The sequence below is a fragment of the Triplophysa dalaica genome, chromosome 5, assembly GCF_015846415.1.
Source record: "Triplophysa dalaica isolate WHDGS20190420 chromosome 5, ASM1584641v1, whole genome shotgun sequence".
Taxonomy (NCBI): Eukaryota; Metazoa; Chordata; class Actinopteri; order Cypriniformes; family Nemacheilidae; genus Triplophysa; species Triplophysa dalaica.
Genome location: NC_079546.1, coordinates 6,649,990 through 6,668,956, shown reverse-complemented (window position 1 = coordinate 6,668,956; position 18,967 = coordinate 6,649,990). Strand labels below are relative to the sequence as shown.

The window sequence follows — 18,967 nt, the reverse complement described above, 5'->3', positions numbered from 1 at the left end:
ACTTCTGAAGGTATGAAAGAGTGACGGACGTTACATTTTAACAAGGTCTGGAACTGTTTCAGTGGCACATTTTGGTGCTGAATCTGTCACAATGTAATGGAGGCTTTTGTTGAAGGATGAGGCAATACAAATTTAATTGGAATGAATCAAATACCCACAGCTCATACCTGAAGCCTATTTTTCATGCAGAGGTGTTTACAAAGAAGTCTTAAAGTTAAAGGAGCCAAAAAGAAAAAATTGTAGTTCAATTTTAATGGTCAGAGAGAAGAAGTAAAATGTTCTTAAAAATATATAAAATATAAAAATATATATTTAAAAAACACAGACAGCTGTATTGGTCAAGTGGACTAAATTTAAATGTATTTAAATCAAATAAATAATACAATTATATATTAGAAAAAAAATGACTTACTTTAAAAGAGTTATTTAATCTAATAAAACACATTTTAGCTTAAGAGGGACAAAAAGATGGAGAAATCCAGTAGACGTCCAAAAACACTGCAAAAGATAAATCTTTATTTCTCCCAACAGTAAAAAGTTAACATGTGCAATTACAACTTAACTGCCCCCCACCCACACCTCATAATAAAAACAGAATAAAGTTGGTGGACGGCCATCACACTTCAACTGAAGTACCAACCACTATCACAGAACAAGGTGCTAGGCATACTACAGATTTACTGTGAGGCAGTTTATACCATTATAACTTATTACTTCAAAACATGACGTATGTCTCTTCCCTCCACGAAGGGAAAACTATTAGATTCACCTTAAATAGTTAAAACAAGATCACAACAATTTCTCCTCTATACACAACACAACTCAGCACAATGCTGTGTGTTATTGCAGGTGAATACTCACAGCCTAACAGTGGCTACTGTTTTCTACGTCTAAACTGTTTCAACTCAGTGCACAAGTTCAATTGGGATAGAAATAATGTGTCTGTCTTTCTACAATGGACTGACCATCAATATTTGTCTGCCGTGCATAAGGATCTACACTTTATTTAGCAATCCCACTTAATCAAGTTTCATTGTACGGTCAATAAATGACAGATTTATCCTTATAGTTCTTTGCTATTGCTGTAGTAATTTTTCCACACCCAGACTTTCAGTAGTAACATATGTTTCAAGGTCTTACAAAGTGTCATATGAGGGTGATTCCCGGAAACAAGATGAGTTCAATTAAATCCACAACCAAACATCTTTGTCAACACATTTTCTATGAAATACTGTACGACCAAATTTGACGCTGGCTACATTCCTTTCACGCAATGTGATTTACAGTCAAACTCTTGGGTAACCATAGTTAACTATTCCTATTCTGCTACTTCAAGATAAGCCGACCAATGGCTTCACAGCAGTGCAAACACAACACGACTACTAGAGAGTAACATGGAGTTAACGGTCTCGTCTCTAGCTTTCGGTAAAGTCTTTATCCCTGCATCTAAACCTTGATGAGAAGGCAAGGTAGTGGGCGTAAAAGACAACAGTTTTCAAAGTCCTTTCATCACGTGCTTGAAAGTAGATGCAGCTGGTCGAGATGCCAAACAGCCATCTGATTGGCTCAGCTGTCAATGGTGGACGCTCAGTCTCAGCTTTAGGATGCAGGGAAAATGTCCTTCAGCATATCTGTCGGAGGTAGACATCACGGTTCGAGTCACAAATGTAGATGAAGCCAAGACAAGAGCTTCCAAGAGCTTCTATTGGCGCATCCATACTGGATCAAAAGCTGAATATCTAGTGAAGCATAAAGAGAGAAGATACATTTTTTTTAATCATTTTTATAAAACTTGGACATCCAATCAGTATATTCTTTTTATAAACCTCCATTACTTTTGAAGTTTCTATTGTTCAAAATGGCCCAATGATCAGACATTTGAATAAAAATTTCACGTGCTAGTTATACGCAGAATAAAATGTCAGTATTTTAGAATACAGATACATTTAAAATGTGCTCTCTTTCATTATCTATAAAGGAAAACTGTGGAGCATCTCCCAGTGGATCAGATGTGTTGATTAAATCCTTGTGGATGCATACAACAGCTCCTTGGGCAAGCCAGAGCTTGATCAAGCTCTGAGTTCACAAACAATCTTGCATCACATCTCCTCCTGCTTGTGAAGACTTTGTATAGGGAGGCTCAGAGAGCCTTTTTTATGCAAAACACGGAAGCAAGTTAGCAGCTTAGGACTTCCGGTTCCATCGCTCCAAAGTCTATGGAATTTTTTAATGGGTTTTTAGTAAATCGTCCGGAATAAGGTCTGTGGTAAACAAAACCCCTAAATATTTTCATGTTTTATTCTATGTCATAAAACACACCAAGTATAATCCGCTTGTGAGTTTTTAAAGCCTTATTTTGTCTAAAAAAATGGCATTTTTTTGTGATCTTCCAAAAGTCTGCATAGGCTTTTGGTCGAGGGGTCCAGCGTGGCCCTTACTTCAGGTTTAGCCTACAAAAATATTTAATCTCTGAGCCTCTCCATTGCTAATAAGACCAGAAACAGATCCCAGACTGACACAAAACAGAACTGTAACCAAATTCTTTTAAGTTAAACAAAGTTAGTAATATATTGTGCATTTTAGTAACCCCACCGCGGCTCCGTAAACCTCCTTTTCTCTATCATAAATAGAGGATAATAAAAAAACTGTTCACTTCATAGGAAGTATAGTAAAGCCTGAAATGTTATTGAGTAAATATTGGTAAAATGGTCACTTGACTACTGGCACTCTTTAGGCGTAACTCCTACAAACATTTGGATTCCTCTGCCATTTGAGCGGAGTCTTGTTTGTCTCATAAATTGAAACGTCAGATAAAGATGGAACCTTTAATCTCCTCGTTACTGCAAAGTATTTTCTGTTTGTAGTGATGAATGTCTTCCGGCTATTGGATTTTCAAGAATTTGGCAAAAGTTTAAGGAATGTCTAAGGCTTTGGCCTACTTTAGAGAAGGGGCTGTCTACACAGAGCCCCCGGCTCATTTATAATGCATTACAGAATGCGTTTAAACAATGTAGGCCATGAGCACAGACTGGTTTGTTGGTCTCGGAAAACACGTCTCGGAGGAACACACCAGTGTTCATGTGGAGTTGAAATGTCTCCGGTTCGCACACAGGTCTTTCCCAACTCCATAGGGAGTCTGGAAAATACTTAAAATAGTACATTCTAGATTAAGTAGTAACCTTAAATTGAATTAAAGAAATGCAGCATTCCATAAAGAATACGATTTGGCTTTCATGGTACATTTTACCAGCAGACAAAGTAGTCTTATGTTGTTATGTGCGAGGGAAAGCACGTTTTTCTGTCCTTTATCTCAATCCGAGCCAAACCTCTGGGCTCAGACAATGGTGAGTCACTTTACCCTGAGATATTTACACAGGATGAGAGCTCCTTCTGCACACGGCAGACTTATCAGCTGACCTCTCTGGGTTTGCCCCCTCTCAACACCACAACCCCTGAGAGATGATTGCTGTGGGAAATGATGCAGAGGCGTTTTGATGGCAAGCAAGTTGTTGTGAGCATTTGGTGACATTCGGATTAAAAAGGTTCCAGTTTTCAGCGACTAAAGTCCTTTCAGAGCAAAATAGCTTCATGAATATATGAATATCCGGATGATATGAAAGCGAATCTGAATGGCTTTGCAATTTTTTTGAATAATGGTCACTGCTAGATTCCATTAGAAAACAAATATTGAGTGTCGCCTTTGCATTGAAATCAAGGGCTTTGCCCATTCTAATTGGTTTAAAGGGATACTTCACCCAAAAATGTAAATAATTTCATCATTTATTTGCCCTCAAGGTCTTTTAAACATTCTTATTGGTTTAAAGGGAAACTTCACCACTAAAATTAAAATTCTTTCATCATTTATTTGCCCTCATGTTATTTAAAACCAGTATGACTTTTCTTCAGCAGAACACCAAAGAAAAAAATTCAAAAACGTTGCTTAAACAAAGAACACAGATCCTCAAACATTTCTCAAATGATCTTCTTGTGTGTTTAACAGAAGAAAGAATCATATACAGGTTTTGAATGACAAACGAGTAAATAAACGATGACAACATTTTTATTTTTGGGTGGCCTATCGCGATAAAGTATTGCGTTCAATGTAGAAGGGCAGAATCTTAAACGTCGCTTGATGCCTCATTAGTTGCTTATTAAAGATGTAATGATCCGGCAATCGTGATTTTTGTTGTTCTTTTTATGAAAGTTCTCGGACCACACAGAACATTTAATTTTGGATGATTTTCCCACATCTGCCAAATCAGTATTGATGTCATCTAACAACAAGAAAACGCCAAAAACAGTCAAGCAGTTTAGGAAAGCTACAGGAACCTGTTGAAAGATCCTGTAATTATTACCACATGGCCCCATCAATGTCTCTTATGCATTTTTATAGAATTGCATAAGATTCATAAGACATTAATGAGTCTTTGTGGAACAATGGCCTATTTGGATTGCTGCCAATGAAACAACCTGCAGGTAGACAAACTACCGTGACTTTTCAGCACCAAATTCAGTGATAAACTGTTACAGATGTCAAAACTCTACTGTATTATAAAATGTACAAAAACATCCTTGTAGGAGATGTTGGAGATCTCAGAAATGAAAAGACTAGAGACTTTAAAAAACATAACTTTTTTCACTTATCCCCTGATAGTGGGTGCTATATAGACAACATTATGTCAGCAATAGTCAACAATAGTCTTTCTCCAGTGATGGCATAGCCTTCTCAGTATTCTGATATTTTTGGGATGGGTGGATGTTTGCTTTTGCGGAGCAGCTATAAATTAATGGGAATGCTAACAGATCTCCCAGGTGTTGGAGACGTCCTTGATTTAGGTCTTGGCAAGACACGTAAAGTCAACTTTCATTTGTGGCAATTTAATTTGAGAGGTCTGGGATAGATTTGAGGTGACTCGTCGAACACTTTTAGGTTAACGCTGTAATGCACATCTGTACTTCCTTGATTTATATATTTAAACACGTTTGGTTGTCAAGTTTAAGTATACAAGCTACTCCACCAATTATGAAATAAATCCGAAACAGCTTTTCAGCGGTAGTTAACAAGATTTATTTTCTGCTTTAAAACCCGAGGGATGCAGGGTTGAGCTCAGCTTCTGGAAAATGCCAACGGTACTACAGTAAGTAATAGATACATTGGGGTAAGGAGATACTTTTAGGTAGTCCGTCAATTTCATAAATGGGACATTTGGACAGTTTTTTGAAATGCTACAGAAAATCTTGACAAGGCAAGACGAACTAAAGGAGGGCAGAGGAATGCTTTAACATGTAAATTATCTCCTGTCAAAAGCATGCAGGTGGATGACTTTGATTATCAGCACCTGCACAACACACACACACACAACACACACACAGACACAATTATCAACCTGACGGAAGTGGGCAGGACAAAATCACATTATCTTGCTCGCTCGCTCGCTATCTCGCTCAATGATGGAGTGTGTTTTTATTTTTGTATTATTGTGATTTTCCATGATTGAGATTGGTCATCTATCATCTTGAGGTGTTAAATAACTATTGTGTGCTATTCTGAATGTCTCATATTATAGGCCTTCCAAAAAGCTTTAATGTTATGGTTAACGCAGTGCATGCAGACATCAGATAAGCCGACTTGATGTGAACCTAATCTCAAGTATGCCGATACTCAATTAACCTTATCCATGAAGATTCTCGCGTAGTCTGCAGCCGAAAAGGGAAGCCTAATGTAGCCATGCATCCTCCTGTCTTATCTCTGAGCAGTGAGAGCTTCATTTCTCTGGCATCGTCAAAGTGTGAGACACATCATCATCACATTACACGCTAGATTCCACTCGCTTGCCTCTAGACGTTCTGCTATCACACATGGGGCAACATGACAGGACTGGTGTGCAAAGAGAGGGACAGGGATGAGTGAACGGAAGGGCTTGATCGCTCATTTTAGTGTTCGATCTTCTTTTTGAACAAACTCTCTGTTTCAGATCACATGTCTTTTGACTGCCTACAGCCTGTTTGCTAACCATAAGACACAACCAAACACATCATCAGCTTTGTTCCATTGTGGGCAAAGTTGCAAAACATTTGGTTTGGCATGGATGCATATCGAATGCCAATGGTTGCCTTGTGAAGGTCAAGACAGGTGACAGGAACAAACTCATCTGAAATCCCATCTGAAACCATTCCTGAAGTGTCTGAGTACCAAGGATGTGTACTGGAGACTCTGTTCTTTTGAACTATTTGAAAGGTCAGATTTCATCCTTTTTTTTTATATCTGCTCGGCTGTTAATATTTATGTTGTGAGAGTATTTTTGTGTACAGCAGATGATGTCTACTTGAAAAGCACGAAATGTTCACCGTAAACTTCACCCAGATGTTGAGTAAAGGAGTTCTTTGGTTCCACAGACATCTGCTTTGCAGGATTTTGCATACAGAACGCAAATCATGTGCAAACAAAATTGTAGGGAGTTCGTTTTAGTCTCAAGGATTTCCCCTACATGGGAGACCAGACTTTCATCTTTTTCTTTTCTTAAAAAAGAAAACGCTTTATAGCCAATGTTAGTAACCAAACAACAGCGGTACCCCATTCACTTCTATTGTATTGAAGATAAAGCAATGCAAGTCAATGGGTACCACCATTGTTCGGTTACCAACACTCTTTAAAATCTCTTCTTTTGTGTTCTGCAGAAGAAAGAAAGAAATGAATTTCCAAACCTATACTGTGCCAATGTTACATGGGCTCCTGGGTTTTTTTGTCATATGGAAATTCCTCCAAACCAATATTGTAACATACTCACTAGGCTGTAGAGGTTTGGTAGGTGAGGAGCGTAGGGCTCTGTGTCTCCCCTCTCAAGCTGTGCCTCGGATGGTGTTGGTGACCCAGCATTGAACCGACGTTCTGTTCCCCCTCTTGAGCTGCACTCTGCCATTGACTCCTGGCCTGTTTTAGCCATCGACCACCCAGCCCCCATTTCTCCAGGTAGACCCGGCACAACTCGTAGTTCATAGCCGAGTAGTACAAGAAGTCCAAAGCCAGGAGGACCATGACGAAAAAGCCGTAAATCCACACACCAATGAGGGCTGTGTAATTGCTAAATGCACAAAGAGGAAAAATTACGTTTTTTTTTTATATTGATGCTCGAGAGAATTTATTTTGGAGATTAGATGATAACGTTCACAATCATTTTATAGCTAGTAATGTACCAAGCCATTCACATCCTTATTTTATTACAGAAAAATGGAGCAAGAAATAAAAAGGCTCATTTGGAATGAGAAACGGGAATATCATTACTAAGGAGAATGGGCCTGATTTCCTTCCTCTTAAATGAAAAGGGAGGTCAGCACCCATGCAGGGCTAGTAAAGTGCTGTAATTGCTTTCCACTGGCCTCTGATATTACTTTGGCAGGATTTTGTGTGGGTCGGACAGGCAGCGCGTAGCCGCAGTGCTGTACTGGTTAGACCAGCGAACAGCCAGTGGTCTGGAATGCTGAAGTCACACAGAAGGATCAATTTCACTTGAGGGGTGAAATATTATTTTCATGCTTGACCAGAGCAAGGACACGGTGCCAGGGTGCCCTTTAAGTTACCATCCCGTGGTGAGGATAAGAATTAATTGATTTGATTTGGATGTGTGCTGTGATGTTTTTCTGACGGATGTCTGTGTATAGATGACATGGTTGATTAAAACAACCTTTTTTTTGTGTGTACACTTTATTTCAGTAGATAAATGCTCCTGTGAGGCAATGTCAGGGTACGACAATGCATTCCGTGGACAGTACCTTTACATGCAAAGATGTTTCTTTTATCATCAGTATAAACACATTTCTTACGTATCCAAATAATCAATATGAAGGGACCTGGTAAGGGTAAGGGTGTGTCCCCATCAATTCAGTTATTCAAGCAGATCTGTTCACCTTTTTTGGTTGTATTTTAATTTTTGATTATTTTAAAAACAGTACCAATAATCTAAAGGTCTTTGCACATACAGTCCGAAATTTACGTATGTGGTTTTTCGTATTTGGGGCTCGTTTGTACGGCGTCTCTGCATTGTTATAAAAGGCCTTTCAAAATGCTTGCTACGGATGTGAAAAACGCCGAAAATCTTAGAAGGTGTGTAAATGTGATTGACCCAACGTGAGGTCGTATTTATTTTTTTACGTGCAGAAATTTTGGCGCACATTTCGGACTCAATGTACGATGGGCTTAACACTTAGTAATAATATACAAAGCTTTACAATAATTTTCTTATTATTTTGGACAAGGCTACGCTGAAAGAGAACAAAATTGCTGCTGGACCCCTAGGAAGTAAATGTTCACGACTCCCCTGATTGTGGGTCCACCCAGTCATTCTGACAGCGTGCCATCATTCGAATGGGCTTGTCATCAGTTTTGTTTTATCAACACTTTCTGACAAATATTGTTGTACAGTCATGCGTTTGCATATTTGCTTTATATTGCATTTGGGAGTTTCATATATTAGAATGGGAAACAAAAAAAACTCCATTCCTCTTATTCAGCTGGAGGGATAAACATGCCATGATTCAGAAGAAAGGCGTCACTCTCCTGATCTCTGGTCCGGCTCACTGCTCCAGGGACAGAGTGTAATTTCTCAAACTTTGTTACTTTAACGGTCTGCAGGGAAATTTCTACAGGACTGCATGTGTGCTGGTTATTAATACAGTACTGTAAGGGATTTCACAACATGGATCAGAATCTTGTCGGCCGAAAGCATAGACTGCTGTATCTGTTGTAGGATCTCAGTGTTCAGACTCTAATTCTAGATGTGTACAAAGTAAAAATCAATGGTCATTTTATGAAACATGTACTGATTCAAGCAGATTTATATCCACCGAACTGCTGAGAAAATAAGGCCCGAAGAAAGTGTGAACCAGAAATATTCAATGTTCCCCAACAAGCAACATCACAGCATGTTCGTTCATATGTATGTGAAGATGTTGTTGCATACAAGCTTGACAAAATAGATTGTTGCAACTGGTTAGGACATGGTGCATAGCCTAGAGAAAGTAAACTACAGAAAAGTAAACTTAACAGCACAGTATAGAATTTCCCAAACACTTTTATTGTTTCTTAGGACCAGCCACTCACTTGTGGGTAAACCCGTCTGAATTGATGGTGAGGTTGAGCTGCATCACACTCTGAAACTCGGTTTCGTTGCAACAATATTTGAAGGTGGTGTTATTATGGTGACAGCAGAATATGTAGGTCTTGTTGTCTGATAGTCGAGGGCAGTGGAAACCGAAGTGATAGCGCCCCTTGTGGTCGGAGTATGGCTCGCACACCCTGAAGTGTGCAGAGAGAGCTGCGGAGAGAGAAAACAAACTGAGGATGAAGGAGATAAAACACGTCTTTCACTGGTCGATAGAGCTGAGTGATTTCTGACATTGTTTGTGATCCAAATCGAGGCGGATAAATGACTTCTTATACTCGCTCAATAGAGATTATCGATGTGGAACAGACAAAGTTTAGAAGGGTACAAGTGGGACAGAGAGAGAGATTTATGGATCAGATCTTTTATGTCTGCAAATTAGAGCTATGGCAGCCAAACAGTGCTAACTCATTAAATATGTCCTTTCTGACTCTTAGTAGTTGGTGACATGGCACTTTTCAACTCCGAGATTATTAGCACCGAAGAAGTGAAGGGTTTTAATATCATACATGACACGACAAACATGTTCGTCTCGCACCAAAGCAGATGGCGCCCCATCTCGTGAACTAATTCGCCATCCAACACTCCTGCCATCGCTAATTGCTCAGATAATGAAGTTCCTACAATCTCCTAGGAGGGGACGAGTATCTCAGGAAAATTCCTTGCTTGATATCTCTTTTCTGAAAAAAAACTAAACAATTCCCTAATGCTCTTGAGCAATTCCTATAGATCCATTCAAAAAGCCCAGCTGCTCATCTTTAATGCTTCATATTCAGGTTTACGGAGGTAGGAAGCAGCATGCTGTCATTTGCATATAGATGAGCGTGGTCTGAGAATGCTGGATTAGTAAATGGAATAGACAGGGACACTAGAGTTCTCTATCAGGTCCTCGCTTGTATTTGATGAACCCTGCTGTCCATGTTACACTATATTAATATTTGTGATGGAGTTGCTCGCTCGGCGGCCATCTTGGCAGTCCACCTTGGCATTTTCTATGTAAACTATAGGGACTAGCAAACAAAAAATAAATGATGCTTCATAAATTCAGATTATGCTAAACTAGACCATACCATCTAATGCGGATTCTGTTTCTACGGTTTGCTTTAGACCAGTTCATTCATTTTTCTTCGTGGTTTGTCTCTTTTGACACTGTCCCTATTTGAACGGTTCAGTGCCGTTGTGGGAAAAAGTTGTTGGTGATTCTTTGTTTAAGCTTTTCCTCATGAAAACCCCTGAGGAGCAATGGCTAGGTTCTCAATCATTTCCATTCACAACATTTCTCCTATGCATCAGATATGAATCATACTCCCGTAATGAATCAGCAGAGAAGGAGACCTGGAAACGACTCACTGGAACTGAGATGGAAACAAGACTCTTTAATATTAATTGCAGTGAATCAAAGTTGAATAAGAGAGACAAAAATATTACGAGATAGGAAACAATTTAATGTTTGCCACGTTTGACCCCTCGCTAATGACCAAAATGCCCAATTACGTGAGTACGCAGGCATACGAAAAAGGCCGGTAATGATCGGAATAAATCAGCGCTGACAGCAGCGTGGGCCAGAGAGCCCTCCAGCACCCCCTCTGACCCCATAAAGAGCTCAGTATTGCAAAGGAAGTTATTTGGCAGCGCTCCGGCTATGTATCCATCAACCAAATAAGCAAAATCTCAGGTCTCTAATATTTGGGCAGAATAGAAAAGGCTAGTGTGTGAAATGAAAACCACCTGTTGGATATTCTTTCTCTTTTCCTTCAGTTTTTTATTTTTGGTTATTATCAACACCCGCTACAGTCTCAGCCTTGACAACTTACACGTTGGTTCATGCTCATTTCACCAGAAGTGAGACATTTTGTCACTTGTAAATTCAACTAATTACAGATAAATATTAATGTGAAGTGGATGTCTGTCCACATACTTTATAGCAATTATGGAGCCAGGGAAGACGTCGACACGTGTGTGAGAAAAGGGACGTTTTGAAAAAGAATACAATTGTTTCAATTACAGTTCATTGTAAATTAGGCACATTGCAGATTGCTTTATTTACAAAACTATTTGCCAGACGAGAATAAGGGTTAGCGCTAATTTTACGGGCGTATTTGTGCCGTTACCTGATTTGCTCAATTCCTTTAGGGAGTTCGTGTAAATAAACTGCGTTTCTGCTAGCGTTTCTCCCCAGCATGTGTATGCACATGTCAAAAGCACACACAGACACACTGAAGTAATTTAGCCGGTAAGCTCACGTCCCCTTCACCTAACACTGGGTTTGCTGGCAGGTTCCTCACACTTCTACTTATACACAACATTCAGAACCCACATGCTGAGATAGAGGCACGTAAGAACTGCTGAGACATGCTTGAACGGTAAAGTGAACCGTGATGTCTTGCTTTCCGAAGAGAGAATCCAGAAAGTATGTCTTATTATGCTTATCGAGTCCATGAATGTTGTAAGGATAGTGCACTGACCATACATGGATAGGTTTAGGTCTATTAACCTCAGGCGAAGGCAGATTTTGGATTGGGTTTAATGCATTACGAAGCCAAACGCAAGGATGTTCGGACTTTTGAAGGTGAAAGTTCACCTTCTTGTGGGAGTTTTGGCAGATGAAGGGAATCAGCATGTGTTTTCTGGCAGAACTCCTGGAGAGAGCGGATCTACCTGGTTGTGTTTTATAATGATGGTGGATTGTAGCTCACGCTCATTATAACTGGTTACTTGACTGCAAAAGAACATTCCATGAAAGAAATATTAAATATTTGCAGATGTTTGACAATGGGGCCGTGTCCTGAAATTACTTTTTGGCAATTGTGTCCGTCTTTGTTGCAATTATAATGTCTGCGCAAACTGTTTTATGAATAATATTGCACAATGTTCTTTTTTGACATTAAGCTTTTTTTTTAAATTCATGAGCACACTTTAACCACTAGATTTGTTTCATATATTCAGATCAGTAAACAACAAGTGTGAGTTAATTCAGCATTCGCATCTCTTGAAATATTATTAGATGATTGTACTGTAAATAGATGCATGCATCAATTCGTATTTTTCAATATTGCATACTTTTCTTTACATGAATTGTTGTCAAATCTCCCTAAGAAATTATATCCGACAGTTCAATTTATAAATCATTATTATAAGAGTTATAACAGTTGTGAATCAGGCTGAGGTGTTGACAGTTTTGAAGTTGAACACAGATTTATTTATTGAATTTCTCAATATTTTAACAATAGAAAGTTACTTATTGCATTGAATTATAATTCAAACAGTTTTTATGTGAAATTTCTACGCATTACGTTTCATGCAAAATTACTAATTTGTCTTATTCATGTAACTTGCCTGGTGCAGTTAAATCTCATTTTCTTAAGAGATTTTTTTACATTTTCTTTTGATCATAGCAGCATTTATTTAAGAAGATGGTTAAAAGAGCCTATAACTGGGCACAGATAGATGGTATAATTCAGTATGCATTCAGCATTTTAAAGAGCAGTTTCATATAGCATATCATTTATAGTAAGGTGCCATATATGTAGACCCAGATTAGTACACTTGACGGAAGTGTTCTGCGTTATCTACCACAAACCCAGCAATCGATCTCAGGATCGGCCCGCAAGCCATGCAAATTGCAATAACCATGTAATTTACTTATTTATTTCATTTTTTGGGTGGCATAACCTGATTTGCATAAATTACATTAGTGATTTGGCTGTTAAAACAACAAATACATTGTTTGCAAATAAACAATGGTATTTGTGGGCTAAATGAATTCTTCTTGAGTAATGAACTTAAGGCTTTGCTTATCTGGCCAAATATTAGGAGAGCAACTAAACACACTTTAAATGATAAGACATTTCCTGTAATACTCCCTAAATATTTCCTTAAATGTCTCTTGTATTTGTATTGTTTTTTTGTTTTTTCTCATATTCTCATCCTCTGTTGCGGCGGCATTTTTCAGAGCTCAATCCAAAACACACATCTGTCATCACCCCAGCTTTTAATGTAATGGCAGAATAAGGCTCGAGGGTTTTGTACTGCCTGTTCCCTTTCTGTCGGTCTCTCGACGTTGTGTCGAGAACGACAGATGGGGTTCGCCCTTGAGAACCAATCAACTCTGACTACTATAGAAAAGGCCAATGAAATTTGGCGAATGCAATTTGCATGCCGGGCTCCGCCCCCGGAAATCCGGTATAAAAGGAGGCCGGCGTGCAGCATTCACTTACCTTTTGTTCTTCAGAGCCATCGCTCATGAGTACAACTCAGGATTCAATCCTCTACAACTACACGCTGGTGCTACGACGTGTTACAGCGGATCGTCCCTTCCTGCAGCGACCTTCCCCTGGGCGTCTCGGCGGTTCCGGAGGTGTTAGAGATTTTTTCTAAAAGTCCTTTTCAGGACTGACTGAGCATTCTCCAGCGCGGCATGTCCCGCTGTTCTCTTGGGTGCGGCACCCTCATCGAGGAGGGGGATGGACACGATCGCTGCATTAGGTGTCTGGGCGTCCAGCACACTGAAGCAGCGTTCGTTGACACATCTGCCTGCACTGCGGGCAGATTGTCATTCAGAAGTTGCGGTCACGGGTGGCTGTCTTCCTACGGGAACCAGCCACCATTTCGTCTGCTACCCGGGCTGTGACATCTGTGGCTACGGCCCCGATGACCACCCACGTTAGCAGCGTTAGTGATACGGGGAACTCTGCGAACGTAAACCCGCCAGCCAAGTGCTCACGGGCCGATCGCACCCCGATTCGCTCTTCTGAACGTTCCCCAACCGGCGGTGGCATACCGTCCGGATCCTCACGCACACACTCGGAAACGATGTGTGACGTAGATGAGATGTCGCTCGCAGCATCGGAGGGAGACTGGCATCCGACTCTGCCGAATCCAAACTCCACCCCCAGCGGTCGAGTTCAGGAGGAAGCAGAAGTGATGTCATCCGTGCTAACCCGGGGATACGTGGTTCCCGAGGTCGGTGCGCGGTGCAAACCGCGCCCACCCCGGGTGCCATGTTTTTCCCGGAGGTGCATGAGGAGCTGTGTAAAACTTGGAACGCTCCACTCACGGACCGTTCCAGTGAAACCAGCTCCGGCTCCCTTACTTCCCTCGATGGTGAGGCAGCCAAGGACTGCGTCGAGATCCCCCGGGTGGAACGTCCGCCTGCGGTGCACCTGTGCCGCGGACGGCTACCACCTGGGGGGGGATCGACCACTCCTACCGTCCAAAGCACGTAAGACTTCGGCATCACTGGTGTCGAAAGCTTGCGATGTTGCGGGCCAGGCTGCCTCCTCTCTCTATGCCTTGGCCATCCTGCAGGTCCGCCAGGCCAGGGCGTTGAGAGGGCTCCACGAGGGTAAGGCCGACCCGGGTATAATGCAGGATCTCCGTGCCACCGCTGACAGCGCTCTACGGGCGACTAAGGCGGCGGCACGGGCCCTGGGTCGGACGATGTCCACGGTAGTGGTCCAGGAGAGACACCCCCGGCTATACCTTGTGCAGAAGAGTGACAGCAAGGAAGTCCGCTTTCTTGATGTACTCATCTCGCAGGGTGGGTTGTTGGTAACACCGTCGAGGACTGCGCTCAGCAGTTTTTTGACGGCGAAGCAGACAGTGGCAATTAACCACATTTTTTTCACGCCGCGACTCGGCCGCCTACAGGCCTCCGAGATCTCACGTGACGTCTGCTTCCCTGCAACCCAGGACCCTTTCGACATCGGCTCCGGTTCCTGTGCCCCCACAGGCGGCACCCCGGAAGCAGAGGTCGAGGGGGAAACCTCCACCCCGTCAGCAACCTCCTCGCGAGAAGGGACACTGACGGGAAGACCCCAGGGAGAACAACATCGGGCCCGAACCTTCACAGCCACGGCTCTGATCGGTCGGTACGGGACGACTCCTGCCTCGTCACCAAAGCCGGGCCCTTGTTAGGGCTTGGCGCCCACTTACTCACTGAGTTTTCTGTTCTCCCCGGGTTTACTTGCAGCCGATCGCACACTCCACTGGACTGTGCTCGGCGAACCGACCTCACACCCTGGCGAGGCGTGAGGTCGTACACATACGACAGCCGTCACCACTCTCAAACCGACAGTGCGTGCCGTTGTCCCGCCAGGCAGGTAAGCAGGCGGAGCAAAAACCTTCCCTCCGGGGACTCCCCGCGACATGGTTAGCTCCGCCAGCCGACGAACCACCCCCCGTGGGAATGATGAAGCAGACCGTCCCCTTGGTCACCCTGTCACAGTCCCTGGGAGCTCGAGAGCTGCCCACACTGTCTCGCTGGCTAATGAGGGCGGTCCGTCTTGGTTACTCGATCCAGTTCGCCAGAGACTCACCCAAGTTTCGGGGCATCATCTCTCCCTCTGTCAGAGGCAGGGACGCCTCCGTACTTCGGGTAGAAGTCACCACCCTTCTGGCAAAACAGGCATCGAGTTCGTCCCTCAAAACCAAGATGTTCAGTGGGTCACCACCCGCACTTCATCGTTCCCAAGAAAGACGGCGGGTTGCCCCCAAAGGCTGCGTACCCTGAACAGAGCACCTTCACAAGCTGCCATTCAGGGTGCTCACACAGAGGCGCGTCCTGACATCTATGAGGTGTCAGGATTGGTTCGTGGCAATCGACCTGAAGGACGCTTACTTTCATGTCTCGATCCTCCTCGACACCGGCCGTTCCCACGGTTCGCGTGCGAGAGGCGGGCATATCAGTACAGAGTCCTCCCTTTCGGTCTGTCCCTGACCGCCCTTTCTCCCTGAGAGGAGGAAGGCGAGCGGGTACTAAACTATCTCAGCGACTGGCCTATCTTGGCACACTCGCGAGATCTGTTATGTACACAAAGGGACCTGGTGCTCCGGCACCTAGGTCGATTGGGACTCCAGGTCAACCAAGAGAGGGGCAAGCTCTCCCCAGTGCAGAGCATCCTCTTTCTCGGTATGGAACTCAACTCTGTCACCATGTCGGCACACCTGTCCGCAGTTGTGCCCAACCAGTGTTGAACTGTCTGAAATGAACATTTTAGGCAGACAGCGGTCCCCCTGAAACAATTCAGAGGCTCCTGGGACACATGGCGTCCTCGCGGGCTAATACCCCTCGAGTTGATGCACATGACACCGCTCCAACACTGGTTTCAGAGTCGAGTTCCGAGGAGAGCGTGGCACACCGGCAGCAGGCGCATGGTGATGCCGCCCTGCTGCCGACGCACCATAACCCCTAGTCTTTATGACTTTTTCGACGGACTCAGGTCCCTCTGAGCAGGTTATGAGGCAGGTCGTGGTGACGACTGAAGTCTCCCTGCAGGGGTGCGGTGTAGTGTGCAACGGGCACGCAGGTGGGGTGTTGGACGAACCCCCGCCTGCGCTGGCATATCAATTGCCAAGAGTTGTGGGCTATGCTACTTGCACTGAGCAGGCTACGGCCTCTCGTGCGAGACATACACGTGCTGTTCCGAGGACAGCACTATAGCTGTAGCGAATACAGATCGTCAGGGTGGCGTTCGCACACAGCAGCTAAACACAACTTGCTCGACGCCTCCTCCGGTGGAGTCAACAGGTGACTCGTTCCCTGCAGGCCACACACCCCGGGCAAACTGAACTAGACAGCCGACGTGCTTTCTCGCCAGTTTATGCCTCGTGGAGAGTGGCGACTCCACCCCCGTGCAGTCCAGCTCATTTGGAGGCTGTTCGGGTAGGCCCAGGTAAAACCTGTTCACCTCCCGTAACACCACCATTTGCCCGCTTGATAGTCCCTGCCCTCGGCACGGATATCCTTGCGCACAGCTGGCCGCGGGATGGGCGGAAGCACACCTTCCCCCCCCAGGAGCCTTCTTGTACAGACTCTGTGCAAGGTCAGGGAGCAGGAGCACCAAGTGTTATTGGTTACACCACACCGGTCTAACCGCACTTGGCCTCAGAGCCGATGCTCTGGACAGCGACTCCCCCTGAACCATTCCCCTGACAGAGGACCTGCTCTCTCAGGGGAAGGACACGTTCTGGCATCCCAGATCAGACCTCTGGAACACCCATGTCTGGTCTCTAGACGGGACGAGAAGATCCTAAGATGGCTACTCCCCCTATACGGCTGAGACCATCACCCAGGCTAGGGCCCCATCTACTAGGCGGTTACACGCCTCTAGACGGTGCCTCTTCTCGTCCTGGTGTCTTTCTCAACGAGAAAGACCCACTGAGGTGCTTGATCAGGATTGTGTTCCCCTCCTCACGAGACTGGAGACTAACATCTCCCTTCCACACTGAAAGTGTATGTAGTCGCTATTGCCACTCATCACGACTCAGTCGGTGGAAAGTTTCTAGGGCAACACGACCTGGTCACCAGGTTCCTAAGCAGCGAGAGGGCGGAATCCGCCTCATCTCCGCTCCATACCCTCTTGGGACCCTAAGTGGTCCTGGGGAGCCTCAGGGCCCCCCAAAGAGCCCCTCGGAGGTTCCGATCTTCCTCATAGAGTAAGACGGCCCTCCTGACGGCGCTCACTTCCTTCAAGAGGGTAGGGGACCACCGAGCATCCTCCGTGTCCCTGGATTGCCTTAAACTCGGCCCTGGAAACTCTCACGTTATCTTGAGACCCAGGCCCGGATGCGTGCCCAAGAAGTTCCCACTACTCCCTCCGGGGCCAAGTGGTGAACTTGCAGGCGCTCCCCATAGGGGAGGAAGACCCAACCCGATTAGTGTTGTGTCCAGTACGTACTGGACCGCACGCAGAGCTCTGAAGCTCTGACCAGCTCCGTGTCTGTTGGAGGACAGCAGAAGGGGAAGGCTGTCTCCAAACAGAGGCTGGCGCACTGGGTCGTGGACGCCGTTACGACGGCATTCCGATCTCAGAATCTCCCATGCCCATTGGCAGTGAGGGCTCACTCCACACGGAGTTTAGCCACCTCCTGGACACTGGCAGAAGCGCCTCTCTAGCAGACATCTGTAGAGCTGCGGGTTGGGCTATGCCCAAACACCTTCGCAAGGGTTAACAACCTTCGCGTAAACCCGGTGTCAGCCCACGTCCTGCGTGGCGACATGTAGGACTGGCATCCGGGGGGGCGTATGCCTGCGAAAGCACCTTTCCACCCTCTAACAGGTTGGGTCAGTGTGCTATTTACCTTTTCTTCTTACCCGAACACATCGCTAAGAAACTGGTACCTCACCAGCCTCCCTTCTTACCCAGACACTGGTTAAGAATAGGCATTCCATCCATCACCAAACAAGCACCCCCTGGGGGCTGGCTGGGCAGAGCAGCCTTCCCCCTTAGGCCGGGATACCATGTGAGCTATCACAGATAGCTCTAACCGGACCTAGTGCTACCGGACGTCTGTAACACCCCCTCCGTGGGCTGTTCCGTCTGATGTATCCTCATGAGAATGGTTCCCACTCCTGGTAACCCATGAGCTTCCCCAGGTGGGCCTCCACCTCGCGGTTAACTACTCAGTCCGCACGTTCCATGCGTTCTCCTCCAAGGACGAGACCATACCTATATCCACCATATTCCTCCCCACGGGTAGGAGGTGGCCTCTGTAGCGCTTCTCTGATTAAGAGTCGCGCTTACCCGGTGTAAACTGATCTGGACGGCCTCTCGCCTATAGAGAGCTAAGGCCCCGTCCGTGAAAGTTACCGGTCAGGGCTGTACCCATCTTTCTCCAAGAAAGCTCTGGAACCCCCCGACCACCACACTGGAAGGTTACAGTCTCACGAAAGCTTCGAGATGACACGCCCAGGCTTGTTACCGTCGCTTCGCTAGAGATTGTGACGCGATACAGCGTTGTGGCGTTTTCCATAGGCAACCCCATCTGTCGTTCTCGACACAACGTCGAGAGACCGACAGAAAGGGAAC

The 18,967-nt window shown here is 44.7% G+C and overlaps 1 protein-coding gene and 1 long non-coding RNA gene across 3 annotated transcripts in view; one reads left to right on the top strand and one right to left on the bottom strand.

Moving 5' to 3' along the window:
* Positions 1 to 18,967, top strand: part of LOC130421005 (uncharacterized) — a 96,115-nt gene that overhangs the window by 4,894 nt on the left and 72,254 nt on the right. The window lies entirely within an intron of this gene.
* shisal1a (shisa like 1a) overlaps positions 495 to 18,967 on the bottom strand; it is a 28,363-nt gene continuing 9,890 nt past the window's right edge. Inside the window, exons 3-5 of one of the 2 annotated variants that reach the window (XM_056748632.1) lie at positions 9,098 to 9,311; positions 6,789 to 7,082; positions 495 to 1,739 (exon numbers count right to left, since the gene is read on the bottom strand). In XM_056748632.1, the coding sequence (XP_056604610.1) occupies position 1,739; positions 6,789 to 7,082; positions 9,098 to 9,311 (509 nt within the window). In that variant the 3' untranslated portion in view covers positions 495 to 1,738. Of the gene's footprint in view, positions 1,740 to 6,787; positions 7,083 to 9,097; positions 9,312 to 18,967 lie in introns of those variants that run through there. The other variant, XM_056748633.1, reaches the window with a different exon arrangement.